The 27,393-nt window shown below is 31.9% G+C and overlaps 1 protein-coding gene across 1 annotated transcript in view; it reads right to left on the bottom strand.

Annotated features, from left to right (window-relative positions):
* Window positions 1-20,046, bottom strand: part of LOC119632883 (cyclin-dependent kinase-like 1) — a 23,247-nt gene extending 3,201 nt beyond the window's left edge. Inside the window, exons 1-2 of the mRNA XM_038026031.1 lie at window positions 19,821-20,046; window positions 19,741-19,759 (exon numbers count right to left, since the gene is read on the bottom strand). Of these exons, the coding sequence (XP_037881959.1) occupies window positions 19,741-19,759; window positions 19,821-19,888 (87 nt within the window). The 5' untranslated portion in view covers window positions 19,889-20,046. The remainder of the gene's footprint in view (window positions 1-19,740; window positions 19,760-19,820) is intronic.
* Window positions 20,047-27,393: the final 7,347 nt, after the last annotated feature.

The raw sequence follows: 27,393 nt of genomic DNA, 5'->3' as shown, positions 1-27,393 counted from the left end.
ATATATATATATATATATATATATGTATATATATTATTTTTATGAAATTTTAATGAAATGAACTTACAATTACCTTAAACTCATACACTGACCTCTTCTGTTTACGTTAGCTCGTTTCATAATGTTTTTCTTTGTATTTATTAATTTTTTTTTTTTTATCTCAAGTTAACATACACAGTTTTGATATTTATATATATGCACATATATAGATGAGAACGTGTTATACACATATAACGACATATGATGATTTAATATAATGTCGGTTGTGTGTGTGTTGACTTAATGATGAGAATATTAAACACATATGCACTAGAGAAGTTTATGAACATTTCATATGCAACAACAACAACATCAATAACATAAAAGACAAACTTTTCTATTCCCAAATGAATTGAAGACCAGTAATGAATGTTATAGTTGTCTTCGAGGAAAACAAAAAAAAAAAAAAAAAAAAAAAAATAGAGAAAAAGAGAGAAAGAAATAATAAAATTTTAAGAGTGAATTTTAGAAAACTAACATTTAAAATAAAATGAAATAAAATGTATTTTTTTTTTGTTTTTGAAAATTGAATTTTTTCTAACTAGAGTTTATTAAGAGCACAAGCGGTTCACTATTACCTTCACCTTCCCCACTTAATATATTTGTCAACTTAGTTGGCAATGTTGTCAACAGTAGGAGTACTTGAAAATTTGAGGTATGATGATTACAGAGACGATGACGATGACGATGACGATGATGACGATGATGATTATGATGATGATGATGATGATGATGATGTTGGTATACCATTAGATTTCTGTTGTGTGTCCTTTACAAAGGAACTACCAATCAATACTAAATGCTACTCTGGTTCTGTTCAATGATTGATAACAACAACTCAATATATATATATATATATATATAATATATATAAACACAAAGAAGCTATCAAAAAAATAAAAAACCAGAAAAGAAAATAAGAAATATATACGTATTTATTTATATAAACTAAAAAAAAAAGCTTTTCCTTTAACTCTTAGTCTAATATAAGTATTTATTTTTTTCATTGGTTAAGCACAACTCGACAAATACAATAAAATGCTCGGCATTCTAGTAATAGTAGTGGTACTACTACTAGTAGCAGTAGTAGCAGTAGCAGGGAATGAATACAAGAATTATAGTATACATGTGCAATATTTGTGTTTGTATATGTACGATAAAAACATGTTCGCAATGCTTGTAAATTGTGTAATATGTAAAGCCAAACATACAAATGTCATAGCAATCAAAGTTACCACAACACAAAACCACAATAACAAGAACAACAACCACAATAACCTTAAGCAAGTAATAAAATTATCAAGATATATATATATATATATATATATATGGGAAAGAACAGGATAGCAAGGCATTTCCTTTATTCAGTTCGAATATTTTCGATGAAAGTTTACGTTATTAATAGAAATACTATTAAACCATAACAAAATTGATCGACAAATAAGAAATCTGTCGACTAAAAATAGTAGGATTCAATGGTAGCGCCAAGAACGGCAGACGGAAAGAATTTAGGATTATGACATTATTATGTTGACACACATAAATAAACTAAATAAAGTTGTAATGAAAATTAGAGAGAGATTTCCTAAGAAAATGAGTGAAATCTTTAACATATATATCTATGTATAGTTGAATAAAATTCATTTCTCAAAATCCAAATTCCAAGTAAATTTTTAATTATATTTGAAAATTGTTGTTATTTTAATTGATTAATTATAATTGCGATAAGACGGGATACTTGAAACGTCAATTTTTATTAAATTTAAAAAAGACGTCATCCATTCATATATAGATTAAGTAGAGAATTATGTGAGGGAAAAAATCTTTTTAACATTTTCGCTATTAAGCCATAAGCCACGAACATAAATCAAAGTTCAATTTTTATATTTCACATTTATAACTAACTGCTTATGCTTTCTTCTTGTTCTTGTTTTTAGGGGTTTCAGTCCCTTCCGCGATGTAAGCGTCTAGCTCCTTGCAGAATAGCTTGTAGGGATGCAAACTCTGACATTTTAGTCGATTAAAACTCGTGCATTCTTGAAAACTTTTCGAAAGTTGTTGACAACCTCGCGATTCGCAATATGAATTCAGAATTTATCCAAAACTTCTCAATAAATAACATGAAAAACATTTGTTTACCCACGTACTGCATGTTTTCTTTTACTATACATGACCTTGGATTATCTTCATATTTCCTTCTGTATGTTTTCTCTTTGTTTTCTCTTTCTTTTTTGCTTAACATATATATCGCCCAATCCTAAGATCCTTAGCAAATATGTTTTCATATCTAAACTGAACACTCAGTGATTGTAACAGTTGTTTGCAGCATTAGTGTTAGGTATTTGCGTAGGGAAGAAAATGAACTAAAAGTTGCTCGGTCGTATGCTGGTATAATTTATATTCATAACCGGATAGTTGGAAATGGAGAAGAGAACCAAGCAGAACACGTTTTAGCGAATAATAAGCAAGTTCACTGAATATTTTAGCATAAATCGGTTCAAAGAACCATATCGTTAAACGATACGTAATCTATATCTTTGTAAGATCGAAAAGATTTTATTTGATATTTAACGCTATATAGCAAACCGTACTTTCAATGAATCATACGCCTTTTACTCGACATAGAATAATGATTCAAGAATTTATTGATTTTTTGTTTTGCAGAGCAACATACGGCCGAGGATGTCTTGTAAGAGAATAATGTTTTTTCTTGCAATGTTCTTTCTGCCGCGATGCGATATTCTTTTAAATTCAAAAAATGAAATGTAATTGAAAATTAATTGTCTGCAACGAGCCTGAGGAAGTGCGTCGAAAATGGTTTGATTCTTTCTCGAAATGTAACGTTGGCATCTTAAGTCAGTTTCGTTTTCATCTTAATCTTTTCAAATGTGATAAATAAGTTAAACTTAATGCACTTGGAAATTATTTCATATTGTTCATCTTATTATAATTCACACTCCAAACATTCCGGGCAAGTGTTCGACAGAGGTAAAACAGAGATGTCCCCCAATTAAATCTTTCAACAGGAGTACACGCCTTTATCGGCAATCTCATCCTTCCGTGCTGGAGTTACCTGCATACCGCACAACACACTATCGCGACTCGTCGTTTTTTAACCGCGTGCCACGCCTTTGAAACGACCTATAAGTAGCGATCTCCCGTGCCGCAACTGATATCTCTATTTTCAAGTCGAATGTTCACGAACACAACTCCTTCTCTTCACTTCCACTTTTCCTTGAATCCTTCCTGACCGTGCTTGCGCATATAGGGAATATCCTCTGAGTGGCTGGAAAAAAATTTTATAATATTTCGGGAAGGATCGTCTTTTCTCGCTAATATCTTAAATTTCGGTCTCTTCTCACTTTTAGATATTTTCGCTGTTTTATTTTAATAAATCTTGGCGATTTTATGCATTTTAATTAACTTTTTATTTGTGCGAAGTTAATTAATATAATTTGATTATTTGTGCAGAGTTAATTATGACAGGAAACAGATGACGCAACTCGAAATGGATTTTTTCATTTTTTTTTTTTTTTTTTTTTTAAAAAAATTTTTATATTATTTTTTTTGTGCAAAAAACATTTTATGAAACATTAATTACTTTCAATGTTGTCATAAAAATTGTAATAATAACGGAAAATTGTAAGCGATGGCGCCTTGAAATCGCGTGGAAATTATTCGTACCGCCCTCCCTTTAAGCGACAAGATGCAAGTCGCAGCTTATATAATTTGAAATCGGTTTACTTAACATTGTTTTGTATTTTATTTTATCTTCTTTTTTTAAATAAATTATTAAATAAATTATTGATTTCTTTTTTTAACTAAAATTTTTATTTTCTTTTCTTTGTCTTTTATAAAAATTCCTTTCATTCTTTGTATTACTTCAGCATTTTTTTTTTTTACTTTGCATATTTTATGGAAAAAGAATATAATTCTCTTACCGCTTTAAGGTAAATAGTTTTGAAAATTCAAACATTTTTTAGCGGCTTTTGTTAAATAAATAAATTCAGTGTATATTTATTGATGTGGTAATAAAAGTCTCACTCGAGTGAACATACAACTAATAATATGAACTCTACGACAACAACTAAACAAATGATTTGCAAAGTCCACTACAGAAACCTGCCTGCAGAGAAACAACACAACTAATAAGGAAAACCGCTCATATAAATATATTACGAAAAGAAAAATAAAAAAAAAAAGAGAAGTTAAAAACATTTGCACGCCCATAAGTTAGGGTCACGCTATAAAAACCCTGAGATCTCTTACCGCGCTTCCACTAAAAATAAAATACCTCTCTATATTTCACTAGCAAAGCGCTGCAGCTATATGTGGTACTTTAAACTATAATTAAATATCAAAGTAAAGTTGTAAAAACTTCTTCAATATAGCAATGTTTCAATAAAGGACACGCATACGCTTGGCATTTTTTTTTTTTTTTTTTTTACTCTTTCATATACACTCTTCCCTGAAAGCACTTTTGTTTTTATAAACAAACACTTGCAAGCATACACAATTTTTTAAGTGCAACTTAATATACGATACTTGGAGAGCTTTGCAATTGATTTGGCAAAAAACAAAAAAAAAAAAAAAAAAAAAGAAGAAAATGAAGAAAAATAAGGGAAAAACAAAGTTCCACGACTCCTTTAAGCTAAGTTTAAGAGGGGAGAATAGTAAGAAAGTGGCATCAAAAGTTTCTTGCATAGACATTGGAGGAGTGAGGTTAGAACAGTGTACATTTAACTTTTCAAACTTAACGTTCTTTGACCTTTGTGGTTTGCTCGTATCGATATCGCAATGCACACATGTGAAGTTTTCGCCCTATGTAACACCTGTTCTCTTAGTTGGTATTCTTCGCTTGTCAGCTCGTTTAAGGATAAGAAAGGTTACGTGGCGTTTTAATACTGACATAAAACATTGATCAATAAGTCACGGGACTGATGTATATGAAACTCGTCTTAAATAAAGCGCAAGCCCTTAAAACCGGCTCTCTTCAAATTTCTTTGTTACGAGTTATAATGACTTTAGTCACTGTACCTTTATTGCTTTCAAAAGTGTAGAAAAATCCGCTTTGCTTTATGATGGGAAAACTATCGCTCCAACTTAGTGTTACTTCAAAACGTGATATGGCAACTCTTTTTTCTGCCGTAATCGACAATTTGTCGGTGCTCTCCTTATTTTTAACGAAGAAACTGATGACATTAAAGATAATGGGCACTTGAAAGAGTTGATTAGGTAAGAAAATATAAAAAAAAATTCTGAATCTCGATCAAGGGCAACGAAAGTTCGAAGATGTAGCTGACATCGCGAAGATTTAAATGGAAGTTGCGTCCATTATCAGGCACGAGAAAGATGTTTTCTAGCTAGGCACCACGTTACTTGCTATATACTAAACAAAATTTTAACCTTTCATCGATTCGGAATGCTGTTCGGAACTGTTTAATTGCAATAAATAGAATTTTTTCAATAGACAAGATATGGGCCTACCGTTACACTGCTGAGACTAAACGGTAACCCGCTTAGCGGAAGTGGATGGGACATGGGGAAAACCGAAAGTGCAACAATTAGCCGACGATCTCCGGCTGTATGTTGGGATGCATAGTAGTTGTATCAGGACAATGGCAAAGATTTAGCGATTCACCTGATCGCTATTTGGTTAAGTAAAGTTCATTTTGTAAACTATAAAGGCCTTGAAGCGTTGAATTCTGAAGGTATTCATCGACTAAGCTGAACGATGAATAGCGAATCTATGACACATTTGATTTGATGAAAGCTAGAAATTTCCAAAATGGCTCCGAATGATGAAGAAATATACGCTCTTTCATCGAGACAATACGTCAAGTCTAAAGTCGATGTGTACGCAAGCAACATTGCATGAGGCTAAAATTCTGGAAACTGAAGCGTACTTTTTATAAAGAACGCATATAAATATTAGAGAAACGTTGGATCAATAGTATCATCCTCGGATTGGAGTATGTTGACGAAAAACGCGAATTTCGCAGAAAAAAAGAATGTTGTTTCCTACTTATCCCCCGAACTTATTGATTAACGTGTGAGAAAGTGAAAGCAGGTTATTTTTTACTCTAAACATTTGATATAAAAAGTTTCATAGTAAATTCTGTTACAAGTTTTTATTATGAATTTTCCAGTCGTCTTCAACGAGGTTCAGACAACCCCAGCTACGTCTAGACTGACGAGTATAAACGTAGTTTAAGAGAACTTGACTTCCGACAACTGATAGACGAGTTTAGAAAACCGACCCTTGGTGAAAAACTGATTTCAATCAGGTGTACATCATTGTCAAAACAAAAGCAGAAAAAGCTTCAACCCAGCCATGAGATGAACGAAGTCATCTTCCTTTCACATACATTCAATTCGTCAATACATTTACAATATCCAGGAGGAAGGTTCAGAGAAAAGTAAAGTAAAGTAAAATGTATGTATATATGCCTGATTAATATGAAAGCTTGAACCAATGGAAGCATGTTCGTTCGTTTGTCTGTTTATCCGTCTGTGTAACGACTTTGGAAAAGGTGTGGGAGTAAAAGTTGTATTATCAGCTTTAAATATGCAAGCAAGCGGGTTGGTAACGAAAATCGAAATCAGGGAAAAGACAAGACAAGACCGCAGTATCACGTGCACTGAGAACACTTTTGTTTTCGAAAGAAGTAAAGTTGCAATAAACGCAGTGATATACCAATGCCCACCCAATGTTATAGAGCATAGAAAATTAATTTTTTTGACTTCTTCTAACATAAAGGTGATGGCTAAAGAAAATTCGTCCACTGTAGAAAGTATGGCTTTCTTAGTTTGTTAGTCTGCAATCTCTGGATTATTCATGCTCCCATATACTTTCTTATTTTCTTTACGTTTTGCGAAATAACAGTGAAAACGGCAAGAAAATCTATGCTTATGTTGTGGAACTCATAATCAACATCGACCATATCTTTATCACATACTCTTAAATTTTTGCCAAAGACCCTGACTTCTTTTTAACCTCGAACTCATTGCCATTTAATGATTGTCTCGAGGAAGCTAACACTAACTTACTTTTGTCTGGAAAAACTTTGTATATAAACCCTTTCGATATCTGTTGGTGCATTAGAGAACTGAGATATCAAGTGATAAACGATTAGGCTGCACGTTCACAACTTGTGTATTGGTTGGAGGAGGGCTTGCAATTTCACAGGAAAATGTTCTTTCAAGTAAAGAATTTTATCTTCGTTCTCTAAAAAGTCTAAAATACCTATTACGTCAATAATGATTTTCTGAAAAATGTGCAATAGTAGTGTAAAGTGTAAGTTAGTCCATAAGGAGCGAACTGTAATCACTAGTAGGATTAGTAAATGCTAGAGTAAAAGCTAAAGTTGAAATTATCAATGCTTTTGAGAAGATATTGGAAGCAAAAAAAATGAGATGTACACGAAAAAGAAGATTTCCTTCACTTTGATTTACGTAAGCAGACATTAAGCATAAATCGAATGAAATAGTGTGTAATAGTGTGCCGTTTGACTGAAATTTCTTTTAAATGTTAAGAATGATTTTTTTTCTTCCTTTTGCTTATTAAATATGCTATGGATTCTTGCTTCTCCTTCGTTTATTATGCGTTGCATTTGCCCTATTACCATAAGAATGATGGCGTGTTCAGTTTTATGTTCGGTTTGCGATACTTAGAAATGAGTAGATTAAGTTATGCGTAAGATATGATTTTACTAATTTTCAACTCTTTTCATAATTTGATTTCTTTGACAATTTGAGGTCCCGTTGTCAATTGTTTTAAACGTCTACAGTCAATAAAGAGATACTTTCTATGTCTTTCCTTTACTCTTGTGACACATTTGCCTCCTTTAAGCGATTTGTGTGTTTAATTAATGATAAAATAAGGCAGCGATGCATATGAAAGATAAATCTTAAAATAACAGAATTTTCGTTTTGTAAGGCATCGGATATCTCATAGAGTAAGTACGATCTCAGGACTCTTACTAGTGGTATACGTACGTCCATCCATCTGTTGTCTAGTGTTGAAACGTCTACCATTTCAAAAATTATTTATTAAAATATTATTTTAGTTAACTTTAATAGACAGGAGACAGAGTTTGAAAACATACGGACTATACACGCAAACACGCCCACCTAAGCAAGAAAGTGTATTTAATAACTGCCAAGTGGGGAAATCGCTCGAGTCTAACTTAAAGATCCACAATTAACTGAATAATTTGCTTATTTTACAAGTGAGTACGGGATGGTGGATATCAAGTGAATATTATTTTCTTATTAATTTTTGCCCAACAGTCTTATGCAAAATTCATAGATTTTTTAATTGAAGCTTATTTGCGTTAACGAACTTTGCATAATTAACATATTAATGATTGCATTGATCCTTTTTGAAATCCTTTTTGATTCGCTGCTTGCGTTAATCTTTACGAGTATAATTACATACCGCCGTGAATACTTTTGTTTTGTTTTGTTATTTACTTTTGTCTGTTATGCATAATTATGCATAAGATAAATAATTGAATTTTATGCACGTAACCGTACGACTTTGTTGTAAATTACTTTTGAGTTAAATAATTTGAATGCACTCATGATGTTAAATATCTATGGTATTTATTGATGAGAAATTTTCAAAATATTTCCTCAATGAAATTATTAAAATTTGAACTTAAATAAAATTTTGTATAAATTTTTTTTTTTTTTTTTTTTTTTAAATATATTTTCAAAATAGCAACCTTGTGCGGTTGTGTGACCTTCTTTTGTTATGTTATTCGTTGATAAATATTCATTAACTTGATTTATGGTAAAACGCATTACACTAATGCAATTGCACAAACACATTGCACATCTGCGCACATACATACATGAATATGCATTATTATTATTGTTATTATTATAAACACGCTATTTATTTATTGTCTGAGCATATTTTTAGGCTTTTCTATATGAATACAAAAGGATACGAATATTAAAAAGAATATCAGTGCAAAAAAAAAAAAAAAAAAAAAAAAAAAAAACAAAAACGAAAACTGAAATAACACAAAGCAGCCTTAAGCTGTTATAACAATATGCGTAATAAAAATAAAAAGCGATAATAATAAAAACAAGAACAAGAACAGCAACAATAACAACAATAATATGTGTGTATACAATCACAAACAAAAAGGAAAAAAGTTCAAGGTTGTAGAGTAACAATAAAACAAGTAAATAATTGCTTTAAAGGGTCGTTTGGCTCTGAGAAAGGCTATGTTCTATTTATATATATGTATGGATATTTAGGTACAGATATGAGCTATATATGTATACTCATCTTGCACGCATACATATATGATAGTTTGCAATGAAATAAGCAGGAAATTGATTATTATCCTCAAACACCGGAACTTGTAGTAAAAACGATTTTCATATCTTCTGCTAGGCTTGGAATAATATTTTTACATTTCTTTGATTTAAGGGAATAGTTTATTATACTCTACACAATTTAGGATATTTAGTAAAAATTTCGTATGCAGACGTAAGCAATATCCACAAACATTTGAGATTTGATTTCGTTCTTTATTACACCTTTCGAATTAGAATCATTTTGTAAAACGATTTTTGTCTGCAGGTGCGTTAGTCTCTGTCTATGTGTTGTTGCGTTCACTTTACTCCAACATATGGAATGAATTAATCATTATTACATCTTTTCTCCGCGCTACGCTTTAATTTGACAAACTTGTTAAACTTTAATAAACGTACAAGTTTTACTACTGCTCAACAAGAATTGGTAAAAAGAAGGTACTTGGGCACAGTAAATGAATGTGGAAAATATAGATGCAAATTTCTTATAAGAAAAAAGAAAAGAAAGAAAAAAACACACGAAATAGCCTGCAATTATTCATATAATGCATTTTTTTTCAAAACAAGGAGTTAAATGAAAAGTGATCCGAACCATTTTCAATAGCGTTCATCCTGGGACCAAAATATGACAGTACACCAAATTTCACCAAGATATCTCAAGAAGTATAAGAATATAAGAAAAATTCAATAGGTTGAACACAAAAAACAAGCTGGACGGATGGACAGACAAACTTAAATCGATTCAGAAAATAATTATGTGTAATAGAAGGTTAGTCCATCTCAAGCCTTTTTGTATGTTCCACACATCAGCGTAAACTTAACACACATATGGACCACAAGTCGTGTAGGTTATAAGCAGAGTTGGCCAACAATGCCAAATGTTTGCACTTTAGAATGAAAATTGGTTTCATATTTAATTTACACACTCGCCTCACAAAACTGTGCAAAAGATTGAAATTTTTGTTTTTTTATAAAAATATTTTTTTAATGAAATCGGTGTTTATACTTAGTTTGAACCAATTCTTGAGGTGTGGATACCTTCCCATATGAGATTTTTAAGAAAGCACTAATTTTTGATAAATTATTAATTTTGTGTATGACTAACGACTTTAGGGTATTAAATGGATCGTCTTGATCGTTTCCAACCTTTTGATTTATTTTCTTATACCAATTAATGCCAAGCAAACATTACATAGGCGCTAACGAAATATTGTAGATTTTCTTATATAATTTAATTATTTTGTGTTAAATTTTTTTATACTATTTTGCTTCATTTTTTACTCTTCATAATATTAACAAAAGTAGACAGGAAAAGTTTCGCTTCATTTTCAATCAAGCAGAAAGAAAAGATACTACTTAGTCCGTCAATCCGATAAGAGAGTTCAGACACAATCATTGGAAATACCCTTTGTCTTCGAATTCAGATATGTTTGTGTCCATTCTTTCTTTTGTTCTTTCGTTCATGCGCCGTCCTATGTGCCCTCGTCTGTTCATTCCTTGATTAGTGTATTTCGTATCCTATTCATCATAATGCCTCTTATTTTTAAAGCTGCCTGTCCGTCCGTCTGCCTGTTTGTTTGCTTGTCTCTACCTCCATGCGGTCATTGCACATGTAGTCTGTTCTTTCGTACCTCTTCTCTCTTCCCATACTTCCGTCAGTTTGTTTCTAGTTTGTATGACACAGAGAAGGGCAAAGTGTTATTAAGGCTTGTTGGAAAAATGGCAATTAATTTGTCGTAAACATTTCCCTGATGTAAAAACAACATACACCTTTTTCATATATAAAAATATGTTGGAGGCGCTACTGTCCACAAATGTTATACAATTCAAACAATTGTGAAATTAAACGAACTTTTTATTATGTCTTTTTATGCTGAGTTACTTTTTTATAAATGTTTTACACACATTATAATTATCACTGAAATAATAAAGAAAAACCGTTTACGTTCACGGATATTAAAAATATCTATTTTCCTTCTACTTTTTTCCTAAATGGTATAAAATATTAATTAGACAAGTTCTTATAACTTATCATATGCTTTTAGTTTTATTTCTTTCACTTATTGTATTAATATTTATTATTTATTTCATTACCCTTTTGAAAATGGTAATTTTTTAAAAACATTTCTAAATGTATAATCGAACCACATTTGAAAAATTTAATAATAAAAAATCAAGATTAAAAATAGCGTTATTTCATTTCACTGAAACGCTAACTGACTAATGACTGCCAGCGCTTTATAAAAATTTCATTTGATTTCGGTCACAATTGATATGTATTGATGACCAGTATGCATGCATACATGATACATATAAATGTCAATTGATTGATTTAATTGCTTGTTTTCCTGCTTGATATAAATAATATTATTTCATTAATATTGAAAGTAATTTTTAATTAAAGTATGGTCTGAGCTTAAACCAATGTTGAGGAAAACTTATTGGTTTTTGTCGAAAAATGTAAAGTTTAATTTAAAGTGAAGGTGGCGCTTCTCTTCAGTGAACTTATCCTGTTCAGCTGATCGGTGAAGGCATAACACTTATTAGAGTGTCGGCGCGTCACTGGGGCGATGTTGGCAAACCGTGTTTAGTCCGCTGTTTTGTGCTTGCTAAAAAGTGGACTATCGCGTCTCCGCAAACGTAATTGATAATTGGACGATATTGAGAGAATAACAAGTCTGTTTAAAGCCTTATTTCGAAAAGTCATTATAAACTATGAATAGCGATATTGAACGAAAAAGTATAGGGTATTTAATGGTGGGTCGTGGTCCATTATGGTGTTTTTCAAATGTTAAAAATGTTTTAAAAATATATTCTACGAGTGTACGTATATATATATAGTAGTGGCTTCAAACCAATGGATTCTAATAAAAAATAAAATGAGTTTTTAATGAGGCTCAAAGGTCTTGTAGCTGTAGTCTCCCACTTTTTTATTGTAGCTTACAATCTTAATTGAAAGTTAATTAATAAAATAATATTTGCATAAATTATTTATTTAAAAAAGTTTTTGTCGAAGAAATTTTACATGCTCCCCGAAGAAGTGTTCAAGACAAGCACTCAAGTTTTAATTATAGCAAGAAAAAATTGAATCATTTCTTGCAAATGTACTTCGTACAGCAACAAAGCTAGAATATTCGCGCGAGTTACATGCGATTACGAATAAATTATCGCGATTAGTATTACAATCAGTAATACATTGATCTCGGCACCTTCAACATGAAACTGAATGCATTAATAACCGCACCACATATAATTCTTAAAACAAATAATTAAGAATAAAAATTGTGAAAAAAATTATTTTAAAAGCGAAAGAATTTATTATTAATTGCAGTTTTAATTCGATGTTTGAAGTGTTAGCGTATCTGGAAATTGAGAATTATGGCAGAAAAGTTTTTTAATTTCGATGGAATATCTGAATTCGCGAAAGAAGTTGCGCTTAAAGAACTCGACGAAACTCCGGAAAATGTGACTAACGGCTTAAAAGAACTGAAGCGTTTATTAGAATGTTAGTTTTCTAGCTTTTGTTTGTCATATACGCCGCAAAAGGAACAATATGTGATAATTTTCGCCTTAAGAAACTAAACATTGGCAAAAATGTTACTAACGCGGCTAAGATCTATAGATTTTTAATTGGATCGTTGAAAATACCGTCCAGGTATTGAAAATTTCAACCTTGTGCGAATGAGAAAGAATATCGCGAATGATATGCGAAAGATCACATAAATGTATGAAATTTAAGAAAGGTTCATACAAACATAAATTCGCTCGTTCGTGTTAATAGAAAATTGATAGATTATTGTACGTAACTACCTTATGCGGTGTGTATGGCAAAGCTAAGTTTTTTTTGGGTTTTTTTTTTGTTCTTCTCATTTGCTAATGGTAATAAATAAACTCATTTTTAAATAGTGGAAACGAATATACACGTTCCCATAGACAACGAATTGTGGTTAATGAATTTTTTGCGTTTTTGCAAATTTAAGCCAGAGTCAGCCAAGAAGAAAGTAAGTTTTTTCCTTTTTTTATTTATTTTACTCACACTTAAATACATAGAAATAGAATGCGTCTTGATAGCTCGCTACCTACGCCCAACTAATTAAATATATTGTATGTATGTATAGAGCTGTATGTAAATATGTATGGAGCTCAACTCGTAAAAGCGATTGATGAAACGCTTATTTAAGAAATTTGCAGTCAGAAAACTAATTATCTGGTTGGCAAGACGAGTGTGACGGGTGACTGGACTTCCATTTTCCTCTTCTCTGATCGAGCGTTACTATACTGTGAAAGCACTCGATTATATCCTTTCGGATATCCGAATGTTTTGACTTCAATTTCTAATAAACTTTCTACATATTTTTGCCGCTAAATGGAGAAGGCCAACTTCTGCTCATACGGTATGAGCTTTTTGTAAAGCACAAAGCTTTTATCATCAGCCATTATGATATATTTATTATGGAGCTGCATTTGTCACTTCGAAATTAGAGGGCTCGAGATAACGTAGTTTAAAAGTCGAGAAGAGATATTTGACAACATTTTCAATAAATTGTTTCACGCGTAAAGTTTATTGCCTGTACTTTAATACGAATTCAATTAACGGGCAAATTGCTTGCATTGAATAAGAGACATGGAGTAGAATAAAGTCTTAAAAGAACAAAAAATCCAATTTCAATGCAAGCTGAACGAAGGGTATATGTGCAGATATCAAATAGCGTTATTTCTTCGACCATTGTCCATTGTCCGTTCAGGTACTTCTGAATATAACAATCATAATACTTTTTATACATCTTTCTCTATTTACTCTATAATGTAATGGTAAGAGCCAGCTAAGGACAGCCATAAAGTGGCAGTTGGTGAGAAAACAGTCACTTGAAACTTCAATTTCAGGCCTGTGGCCGTTCGTAGGGGACTCAAGTCTCATCAGCGGTCGGCCTATTTCTCAACGATTCACTTTATATCAAGATCGTCTGCAATCAATTGAGCATTATAACTCATTATATTCTTTTGCTCATGGTCGTCATTATTAAACATTGGCATTCCAGGCATGGAGGCTGGTGACGCTACATACGTGCTCATTACTTCACCAATACATAATATATGTGGGCGAATTTTCATATGTTGGGAACAACCAATTTGCGTCCCACAGAAGATTAAAGAAAAAACGTATATCAGCTGAATTAATTCAGAGTTCTTCTACACTGCTCTTAAGATTTTGAATTTCAAAATTATGCTAATAAGACTTTGCGCATTGTACAAAAGGTCACGTGAATTTTTTGTATACCTGACATAAAAGGCGAGCTTTTGAGGCGTTATATCAGCATAACACATAAATTTTTTAATCTATTGTATACTTTGCAGATTTTTCATTATCTTAACATGAAGAAAAGCCTAAATTTTGCGGAAAGTTTTAAATACGATGATACGAATTTGCCGAAAGCTAATGACATGTTTAGCGGATTAAAGCAAAGGGATAAATTAGGCAGGCGAGTAATGATAACACGAATTGGTATTTCAATATAAACCATGTTTTATTCACATTAGCTCAATGAAAGGTCTTCTCTTTCAGCACAATGGGATCCAAAAATTCTAGATAGGCAACTCATACTTCAAGTAACATATCCATCAATGAATCTTATGCGTTTGGAACCGGACACTCAAATAAATGGTTGGGTGTCTATATTGGACTGCAAAGGATTAAATTATTCACACGTTCTAGCAATGACTCCCCGTTTGATAAAAACAATGATAGATTTCCTTCTTAACTTTTTACCGATACGCGCAAGGGGTTTTCACATTGTAAATAATCCCTTTTTTTTTCAACCGATTTTCAAATTGGTTAAGCAACTTTTACCGGAAGAAGCTCGCTCACTTATAATGATGCATGGTAAAAATATGAATGAATTGCACCGATATATAGCGCCCGAATATTTGCCAGAATGTTATGGAGGGACTGCAGAAGATGCTGAATTACCATTGGAAGAAACATATTCTGTCGTGAAGAAATATGAAAATACTTTAAAAGATTTTCTCGAGTGTGAAATTAAAGATACATAGGCCTATTAAATAAACATGTCATTGAATAATTTCCTGCAAATCTTTTCTACTAAATTTTAAAATAATATAGAAAACATTGTTTATATGAATGAATTGAATAATAAAAGTGTGTACAGTGCCTTCTGTTGAGTTATTGGAAATGAATAATGGTCGGATAACAAAGTAAGAAAAGGTTTGATGATGGCTCGATTGCTTATGGGTGAATAAGACTTCGAAAAGAATGACGAGCTGATCCGATATTCAACTGGCGAATGGCGGCTTCTTATTCAGCGGGCACTGCTAGGAGCCGAGCAACCCATTCAAGACAAGTTTGACTGATATAATTTTGTAAGTAAAAAAATTAAATTGGGTCGGGACGGATTTTTCTTTACCTACCACCTGTTAACCCCAAAAAGGGACATAAGAAATAAAAAGAATTAAAATTTCATTCTATGGATTGGGCGCAGCTGGTTTCTATTTCTATTTTCAAAATAAAAGTGTTTGCCGTATCGGTATTTGGGCGTTGTAGTCGCGTCATTTTAAAAGTTTAGGTCAATTCCAACTTTGCAAATGAGCAAAAAACCAATTTTTCGTTCCTTTCGAAAAACAGTTCTTATCTTACGTATTGCTGTGGGCACGTCCTTCGACTGATTTGGCCCATTTTCAACATCAATCTGCGCGCAAGAACTTTCATTACTTATCCCAAATTATAAGTCGATCGCTTTGCTTTTATGGTCAGAAGAATGGTTACAACAGATGTGACAGAGGACAGACGGATAGAGCTACAGACAGACGGACAGACGCACGGACAGACGCACGAAAAGATGGACAGACGGACATGCTTAAATCGATTTAGAATTTAATATTGCTCAAGAATACATATACCTTGTGTGGTTTCTGACTCTTTCTTCTGGGCGTTGCAAACGTTTTGTAAAATGAATACACCCTTCTTCTTTAGGTGATGGGTATAAAAAGATGGTTGTTCTCTCCATATGCATTTATCGGTCAAAGTACACTTTAGATGGCAGACAGTTTGGCACTGGATCCACGAAACCATTATTATATGTTAACATTAATTCCTTCTTTATTTTCTTACTGGACAAACAACATGACACAGGCCGAGATCGAATTAAGGTGCCGTTCTGCGGTTATAGAAGGTAATCGCGAGACATATTTGCAACAAAAGAAATGTTTAATAATTCAGTTCCCTCACATATTAGTTTCTTTCGAGTCTGGCGCTTGCTCACTCTTACAAAACCAAATTTAAAGAAGAGCGCTCTCGCTTAAGCAGATGTACATACGATACTTACAATACAATATATGAAATTAATTAAAAAAAAGTTGGATTCATTTTTTACTATATCTGTCGATATGGAATAACTTTCCGATTTGGTTTAAGCAACTTTATCCGTATGTTTGTCTTGTTTTCTTGTGTTCAACCTATAGGTCACAATTTTTGAGATACTTCGATGAAATTAGGTAGACAAACGCGCTTTTGCCTATGGACGGATGCTATTATAAACAATTTTGATCAGCTTACTTTTGCGATCACTTCTCAAAAAGGCCTTACTTTGAAAAGTCGTTATATGAATAAATGTAGAGCGGACTAGGATATGTACGGATGAGGTGTGAGCCAGCCACTACAGCGTTTTCACTTGTTTAATGTGAAGAACTGTTTGATTAAGCCCGGTTTCTGAACAAAGGAAACCTGGACTGCTGGACTGAAGGAACATTTCGTACACCATCTAATGTGTGGCATAGAAAATAATCAATTTGTGAAATTTCTCTTCTCCAGCTTAGTTCAAACTTTAGTCAGTTGTACTATTTACTATATATAGCGGATGCAGTAGTTTTTTTTTTTCTTTGTTGACGTAAGCTAACTCTTTAAGTAATTGGATTTTGGTGGTATATCTCCTATGTTTTTAATTCTGGTTGTCGAACTTCATGGAGAAAATAACCGCAAATCATAACAATGAAGAAATTGCTTTCAACTGAGGCCACAAATTTTTCTACCACAATCAGTGAATTTCAATAAAATACATATGGAGCCTAAACCAAACAAACGCAACATAGAAGGCTGTATAGCGCGCTCTTAAATATATATTTAATCTGTTGTTGTGATAAAATATTAGCGAAATTTAAACTTAAATTTTCGGATTATATGACATTAGATAAATGCACGGACATGGAAGTCATGCAGAAGCGTTATACATCAGATCGATTATAATTCTTAGAAAACACAAGCATTCGATAAACTAAACATGCCTGTTGGGGATTCGCTATAAAAAAAAAGCAAAATATTATTTCGATTGTATTGACTAATATAACAAAAAAGCGAAAAAAAAAAATTTGCGAAATTGATATTTTCAATAAAACTTTATTTCGATTTTATTTGAAAACATCTCCAACTGTTAGCAAAACCGCAAGCTAATCTTTCACCGTTGGCAAAAAAAAAAAAAAAAAAAAAAAAATATATATATAAAAGTAAAAAAATTGTTAACAATATAACGGTGTATAAGGAAAAAATGAAAACAAGAATGTCCATGGCAGGGAAAGAGAGAAATGTAAAAAGCGAAAGAAATGGAAAACTATTTAAATGTAAAATGGTTTGTGACAAGACCATGCTTCCCTTCTTTTCTCTATATTCTACTATTTTCGTTTCGAGAGGTCATACCTACAACTACCATTATTTTATTTTCGTTTTTTTTTTTTTTTTTTTTTTTGTACAGTCGTCGTAATAATAATAATAATATTTGCTTACTACATAAGTCGTTAGTGTAACAGGACAAAAATATTATGATCATAAAAAATTTGTGGCAATTTTATGTATTTTTTTTTGGTTGTCTTTTTCTTGTTTTTTTGTTTCATTCTTTTTTTGCTTCTTTTCTTGTAATATTATAAAATTTTTTTTGGCCATTTTTTCAAAACTCTATCTAGATGATGATTAATAATGCCTTTGAGACATGGCTGACATTATTAGTGTCATAAATTCATTTTTTTTCCTTTTTTTTTTATTTTTAAAAGGCATTCTTCGTGGGTTTGTTTCTAGGGTTATAGATTTTGTGAAGAGATAAATAATTTTTTTTTTTTTTTGAAATAAATTTTACATAATGTAATGTTGAATGAAATTAAATAAACTGCGACATCTTTAATAAAATAAAAGGAGTATCATACAACATTAGTTAACTAGTCGTTTATATTTACATAAGCTATGTATAAAATTCTTACATATATAGTAAAAGAGGGAACGTAAAGAAAAGCGTTAATTAAGCAACAGGCAGGCTATAAACCGTTTTAGGCCGCTTCAAAATAAAACTCAATTGTAACTTTCGAGGAAATTTGAATTCAGTCATTTAAGTGTCCATTGATAACGTGCTAGGACGACACATGAACTCACATCTTCGAAGATAAAAAATTAAAAACGAGCGAATGGGGAAGAATTTACTCACATATTTTTCTCTCATTCCTTTCGTAGTCGATTGTTTTTTTTTTTGATATTACATAATATTTAATAAAACTCCTTTTAACTTGCCAGAAACTCTTGTGTAATACCTTGCCCAATAATTCGTGGTATGTAGATGTCATCAGGAATAAGAAAGCCCTATTTATATATTACTCAATAAGTCTCTGGTCTGACAAATATACGGTAACACTGTCCACAGGCACATACGATTTCAGGGTATTCTGGTAATTAGTTTACAGTTTGGGTGTTTCAGAAAGGCAAGAAAAAACGCCTAAAATAAATTTGGAAGAGCGAACAATAAGGTTGCCTGGTATAGCTGACACCTTACACGTATTAGAAGGCCGTGTACTATTTTGCATAAATATTTGTCCATGAGAAAGCTCTCCTCGAGGTTGGTAGAGCGTTTGCTCACTTTCGACAACAACGTTCTAATGTTCCCGAGCGCTCTTTGCCGCTGTTTATCACAACCACACGCCACTGTCAAATTGATAGTTAGCCAAGCGGACACCAAGTGACGAAAAACACCCAAAACGATCAAAAAAGTAAGGGTCGAAATGTCATGAAAGTTTGACACGTTTCATTTGAAAGTTGACATTATCTAAAAACCGTAAAGATTTATCAACAGTGGCGGCATCTGTATGGCACCCTGCTTACTTGTTGAGCGACTTATTATGTTTGAAATGTACTAACTGTACGCAGTAGTTTTAGTAAAGTTATCTCTGTCAGTTTTGTCGCAGAAGTTTTCTGAAGAGAAAGATGTCAATTCAACCAATGATCTGTGGAGCAATCAACTTGCAGTAGCAAATTGTTCTAGAAATTCGCAGTTCACAAGTACTACTGCCTTTGTAAATTAACGTTTCACAATTGAGAGTCACTTGGATCCCGTAGACATTGCTGTACATAAGCAATTTATTTTGATTGTTGGTAACATTTCTTCGAAATGCTCTCAACTTACCTGCGTGGTAACAGTGGCAGATGATTACCAAATAGCCACAAACGTTTCTCACCGAACCATTTGTCCATAGACAGGAAAAAAAGAAGAGACCGTCTCTTCAGATTTTATATTTGTGCTTACGTTTCCGCTCTTTTACGAGGACCACCCGCCGGTTGCACTTTTTTGCGTTAACGAAACGTTTTAATTTAGTTTTTTGTTAGTCGTTCAATGTTTTTGTTTTCTGCACGCATACCTCCGCTTTAAATTAAATTACATTTTTTTTGCGAAATTTATTTACTCTTAAATGCGAATGCTGTCTGGTAGCTGTTGTTTTTCTATTTTCAATTAATTTAAATTTATGAGAGTTTTTGTTGTTTTTTTTTTTTGCTTTCATATATTTTGTTTTCGACTTTCCTTTTCATAGCCGTTTTAAAAACTGCTTTTTTATTATTATCACAACGTAAGCTCATAGTCTCGCATATTTATTTATATCTACACGTACCCATGTGCATTGTGCATACACAAATAAATATTCACACACATGTGGTGATAAAAGTAACAATTTTGATGGTTGACATTGGCAACGCGCGACAGTGCTGTAGATTTTTTTGTTTATTTTGTTCAATTTGGTTTTTCGCTCTCTTACCAAAATAGTTTGTATTATTATTCATTCATATACTCGATGCATACACTCGCGCATTCACATTTCATTGTGAGTATGTGTGTGTGTGTGTGTGTGTGTGCATAGCCAGCCATATTTAAACATATCAAAAATTTAGTTATTGCTACTGCTGCTGTTAAGTCAGTATTTGTGGTTTTTTACTGTTGTGTCTTGTTTTCATTCTGCTACCGAGGTTTTATGTCTATGTCTATGTTATCAACTAGTTATGCGGTTTATGCCCTTACACACAGGATTTGCACACAACTGAAAATATATGATATAAACATGATACGGATGAAAATCTATATGTACATGATTTAGTTTAATACACAAAATTGCTTATGATGTTTTCTTTTTTCTTTCCTTTTTGTTTTTTTTTTTTGTTTTTTTTTTACTTTCCATTTTTATAGAATGCTTTTTTTTATTTTTGTAATATTTTGAAGCTGTTAGTTGACAGCTTCATAATTTATTATATGATTATTTAAACAATGTATGAAATAATCATTAGATATCTATATAAATCATGTACATGTGTATGTAGTGTGTGTACTGTTTGTATTTATTAGAAACAAAATTTCCGCATTTTCCATATTTTTTGTATAACATTGTAGATGATACGATTTTCATATTCATTGTAAATGTAAATATATAAATATATATATATATATATATATATATATGTAAATAATTTTTTGTTTTTTTGATTGAAGTGCTTTTTGTTATCTGTTGATGTTCTGTTGGAAATTAAATAGATTTGATTTCTATGTAAATTTTTTTCAGTCATGACTCTTAACAGATTGCAAATATTGTTTAACCAATTTTTGCACTATTTTGTTATTGTTTTTCCATCCTTATCATCTGTTGTTACAATAATTATTTTGAGTTAAAAGGAAGAATTTTTTTTTAAATCATTAAAAACCTATAGCTGGTATATAATTTGAACTTTTAATTATATATACACTTCTTGCTTTTGCTCTTGCGGTACCAGGGTATATTAAGGTTGTGCGAATGTAAGCGGCCCCTAGAAGGGCGCGAGATAGACTCACTTTTTGTTATACTGTTCGCTTTGGAACCACTTTTTAAATCGATCAAAGCTTTTTTGCCTGTCTGTCCCTGTGTCCATCTTCTTTTGTTGTGTTGAACCCATAGGTTGCAATTTTTGATGAATTTTAGTACAGCAATGTGTTACACTATTGAAAATGATTCAGATCGTGTTACATTTTCGACCCAGTTCCTATATAAAGACTTATTTTGAAATGCTTTTATATATATATGTATAACTATGGGGTATTTAACGGTGTGACTGTGATCCATTATAGGGTTTTACTTGTCTAATTCAAAGCCAATGGAAGCCAAGATTTCGTGCACTGCAACTATACTACACTTTATATGGAAAGTTTATTTGAGGCCAAACAAAACTACTACTTCTCCATACATTTAATAGATAAGGGAAATGAAAAAGAATTTTAAATTTTATTTTTAAGTGTTAGATAAAGTATAGAATATTAATGCGTGAATGATTTTTGTATATATTTTCGTACCAATACGTGTAGTATTTATTCATTGACAATAAATTCCTCCATATTATAAAATATTCACAAGAAATTTTCTGATTTCATCGCACGTTAGCCGCCGCCCAACTTGAATACAACTTTTCGCTTTTATAACTGTAAATGTTTTTTGTTCGTTTTAATATAATATCGAAGCCCGAATAATTGAAAGGCAGGTTTATGATTTGACTTAAATTTCCTAGAAGTAGGCATTTCCAGAACGCCTAGGTCATAATGGAAGTATATATCTGTAACAAATCGAGTTTGCTACAAATGCTTTCTTTGCTGAAAGTAAGTATTTAAGATTCTTTTCAAAAGGTTCCCTTTTCGTTTTTACCCTTGCAATCTGAAGTACATGACTGAGATGCCATAGAGTTTGGGCTTAGTGGATTAAGAAATATTGTGTCTAACACTAACAGGTAAACAAGTTGTTTACATTCGGTTGTAGCGCAATCTTTCATATCTTGCTTTACAATAAATTCGGAGGAAATTAAATTCTATACTCTTTGAAAATAGGTGAGCGTGAACGGTTTGTTCCAGTACGGTATAGATAGATGCAGTAGAATTAACCATAGGATGTATGCGGAAATTTTTTGCCGTTTGCTCTGCTTTAGTTTGGGAACAAATGACGTCTTGACTTTGGAAATAGAAATGTTCTCAGATTGTGTTGCATTGTAGGCGTATCGTTCAACGAACTCGCTTTATTTTTAATTCCATCTTGCGTTCAAGAATTTCTTATGCGTTTTCCCAAATTTTAATCGGATATCTTTGTTATAGCGGCTGGGTGAATGTTTCTAATCGACGATACGGGTAGATAGATGGGCATGCTTGAAGCGGTTCAAAATTTAACACGGGTCAAAAATATCCATACTTCACAGGGTCTCTTTAGTTACCTTCCGAGTATTGCAAAAGTTTTGACAAAACGAATATACCGCCTTTGTTCGTAGTGAGTATGAGAACAATCTTATTGCGTCTTTTATGTACTTGTCACGTTAATTTGCATCGCATAAATAAATAACATTAATCCTCTCAAGCGACAATAAATCTTGTAATATCTAAGAGATTTTTAATGAGATAAGCTACTATGAACTCTTTCACAGTGAAGTTTAGGCAATGATCTCAAACGACCAAATTGTAGGTCGCCAAAATCCAGTATATTGGGCTTGAAAGTAGGGACCCAAAAAGAGGTTTTATTAAGTTTGTAAAATCAAAATCCCATTTGTAGTAAGACATTTTGCTCGCTTAGAAAAAGGGTGGATGGTGGCTGAGTGGCTCATCGACATACATAACTTTGAGAAAAAATCTGAGAACTGATGCACGCAAAATTAGGTTCGAAACCATGCATGCATCCCTCAAAATCTTGTCTAAAAATATTGAAAAAATTTGTAAATGATTTTAGAGAACAGTGTTGTCAAACTGCTAAAATTTGTCGTGATTCTCGGTCTAAAAATTGGTATAAATATATATTAGACTATCGTAAAATACGATCCTGACGCACTCATAGTTATATGTTTAATTTATTCGGTTATTGTTATTGTTATATAATATTCTTCCCTGAGCAAATGGAAGATTATTTTTTTATTTTTCATAAAGTAATACACGTATATAGGAGAGAGCATAATTAACTAAAATAATTTTATAATGTGTGTTGAAATTATTATCGTGTTTATTACCAAAACTGTTTTTATGTGCGGCACGAAAAACTTTCACTGAGTGTTAATGACTTGTTTTATTATTTCGGTTTTTGTGGGGAGAAAGTAATGAAATTTAATGCTGGCAATACTTTGGTATAATTAAATGCGACAATAACAACACTGGTGTTAGAGTAAAGTTTAATGGTTGGTATAGCAACAACATCAACGTTGAAAATAAATACCACGCACACACCTAAACATCCGAAAGCACTTAACTTTAGTTTAAATGTTTAGTTTATAAAAATTTATAACAAAAAATTTCGTTGTTTTGTTTTTTTTTGTTTTTTTTTGTTTTTATTACTTTATGGAAAAGTAATTTTCTCTAAACATATTTCTACTCATATGACATACACAGAGCCAAGGAGCGTATATTCGAGTACACTGAAGAATTAAAAAAAATTTTTTTTCACTTGTTATTCATGGTAAAAAGTACTTGGTAGAATATTTTTTGTATTGTAAAAAAACTAACAAAAAAAAAAAAAACAGAAAACCAAAAAAAAAAAATATTAAGTAAAATTTATGAGAACCAGCGTTAAAAACACATTTCACACATAAACGGTTAAACAAACGAAGTGCCAGCGTTCATGGAAATCAAACTAAGACCAAAGTTTATAAAACACAAAGCAGAACATAAGAGTGAGCACTCAGTTAACAGCAATATTACCATCGCCACCATCTGCTCTTCGTAATATATAGTACATAATATATGAGGATATAAGCGCTTATGTTAAGGATATGCTTGGCTGGTTGCTCAGGTAATATTCAAGGGAAACACGATATGAAAGGGATATGTATTTGTTGTAAATTTTATGCGTGCATAAAAAGTAAACAATAAATAAAAATTTATAAAGAGTGTAGGAGAAAACTCAAATATTCATATATGTAAATATTTCAAAAAGAAAGAGAAACTTCTAAGAATGCAAGAAAGTGTTAAGCCCACTAAAAATTTATTTAGTTAGTTAATTCAAAATTTCATTATCCGCATGAAAGCGATTTAAACGAAATGAAATCAATATATGAGTTTCATTTTAGTAAAGCTCAATATTTTTTAGATAATCTAATATCCAAGTATATAAGCAAATCTAAAAGAGCAATTTAATGCTTAGTGTTTATTCTGTACAATTTTTTTTCATCATTAGCATGAAGTGTGTTTTACTTTATATGAAACACATTGAAGATGCGGCTGAAAGTATTCTAATATAGTATATTACAGTGTATAACAATAATAAAATCATAAAACTATAGTTTATTTACTATAATTAATATTTATGTATCTAAAACGAAACATTACTTAATTTGAAATTTTTACAGGCAACGGCAATCGACTACGCATAGTTGCATTTGTAAGAATGGTTTGGTATGCGTGCTATATGTTTGTGTAGAAAATTTGCGTAAAGAAGTTGAAGTAAATAAGTATAGAAAACATGAACGAAAATAAAAGTGACGAAGTTGTTTACTCAGTTAGAAAATATAGAATGAATCAGTTAATCAGTTAATACTTAATAGCCCGTGGAGGCGCAAGAAAAGAGTTCTCTCTACAGAAGCTGACAATTCTTGCAAAATGAGCTGAGTAATTTTGGGCACAATTAGCTCTCTTGCATGATCCAGAGCATCGGTTTTAGGTGCTTTGATCCTTTGGATGTCCGAGCCCTCTCTAGTGTTAGGCCTATGCAGAAGCATCGGGTCAGGTTTTGCGAAAACTGCAGAATCATTGCCGAAAGTACTCGTAAATAATAACAAATTAGATATAAGCTTTGGGAAAGCAAATCCCAAAATTTATTTGAAATTTATTTGAGGCTTTCAATGGGAACGTATGGTATTGTTAAGTAATCTAAAACGTGTGGAGGGCAATATTAGTGATACTTTTAATTCATTGTGAATGTTAATACTCACAAATATGTGTTGAACGCATAAAATGAATTTTTATGGGCTCCCGACGTTTTATCGCTCGCTAAATTACTCACCCATATGGAGTATTTACGGCATTTTGAGTCAGTAAAAAACTTCTTAGGCAAATGGTGTAACACTGAACCGTAGAAAATTAGATTTGGGAAATAGAATATCGAGCGCGATTGTACTTTAAATTTTGTAAATAACTTAAGGCCACAGAAGAATGCTTTATAGCAATGCAATATGATAATGGACTATGAAGCTTCGGTTGGGGTTTTTTACAGTAGTTCAAAATATCTTCCAATTGCAGTTAATTAATAAATCATTATTTATTTCACAAAGCTTATAAGTAAATGCAGTAATCAGTATTTAATTATTAATTTCTGGCTACAACATGTAGTCAGTCACATTATTAAAATTACAGATTTAAGTTAAGATATTACAGAGCAGAAAACTGATGAAAAGCAAAGAAAAGTTGAAAGTAAACAGTTTCAGTTGAAAGTAAACAATTTTTTATAATATTTATAGACTTAAAGCCCAAATATAATAAACGAACTTAAGTGTAAATTACTTAAGTCTTAAATTTTATGATTATAACGAGGAATAGCAGTCAGAAATAAACAATAGAGTTGAAGTAAACAACACACAGTATTGTCAGGCTTAAAATATGATTAGTGGCACAATAAGTGTAAGAAATATAAATATATATATATATATATATATGTATATATATATATCTATACAGATGCCTATAATGTACGGTCTGCCGCACTGAGATTCGAACACGTAACCACTAACTCAGCGGAAATTGAGAGTGTTACCCCCAGCTGTGCGACAGCCCAACGAAAATCTAACAATCTTTGGGCGCAAAATGTCACCGAAGAGTTTCAAATGTTTCAAATAATGTATTGACGTTCGTTGTGATTATATCCGACATTTATTTGCATGAAAAGGCGACTGGATTCGATTAATGCTCTGGTTTGTCAAACGATGGGTGTGCATAGCAAAATTAATGTCATTTTCATGGTATTTCTCCGAGCTAGGGCGTGTATTTTTCTTTTTATCAATTTGTGACTTTGTGATTTTTAAATTCTTTAACAATGAAAATCATAATATGGAAAACAACCCGACAATATACTTTTTGCTTTCGAGTTAAAAATCATGAATGAATTTCACGTATTTCGGGTTAAAACCGTTCTTCATTAGAAAGAGTAAGGCGTGGCATATAAAGCGACGAAAAGGGGAATGCCGCAGTTTTAATCAGCACTAATTAGAGCATCTTCTTTGATGTCTCAAAGAAAAAGAAATGAAGACGATAGTCACAGACATTTACCGCAATTTCGCTACGAATTTGTTGGTAAAAACGACATGATTTCTCACTTTACTTCGAATATGGTTAAATTGACTGCATGCATGGTTGTGAGTGTACAAAGCATAACAGCAAAATTAGCTTACGGTTGGATCCACAATAATTTACATATTTGCCCTAAGTTATATTGTCGCTGACGATTTGTTGTCTGCTTTATCATGTTGCCACTGAATCGCAATTTTCTTCACTCTTTTTCATTCTTGCACTTTTTCTTTGCTCTTAACGGAAAGCGTTTTCTGTAATAACTATTTGTAAACAACAAGATAATTTTCAGATGAAATGAAAAAAAATCATATTTTAAAGAATTGTCCAGTCGATGTTTTGTAAAGCTATTTAAACATGAAGTAAGCTCATATTTGACAAAGAAATTCGAAACATTTCGAAGTGAAGGCGGAATGGATGGAGCAAACAAACCACAGTTGTTTTATTA

This window comes from Glossina fuscipes, unplaced genomic scaffold, assembly GCF_014805625.2.
Source record: "Glossina fuscipes isolate IAEA_lab_2018 unplaced genomic scaffold, Yale_Gfus_2 2, whole genome shotgun sequence".
Taxonomy (NCBI): Eukaryota; Metazoa; Arthropoda; class Insecta; order Diptera; family Glossinidae; genus Glossina; species Glossina fuscipes.
The sequence above is the reverse complement of the archived record's forward strand: the minus strand, read 5'-3'. Positions and strand labels throughout refer to the sequence as shown.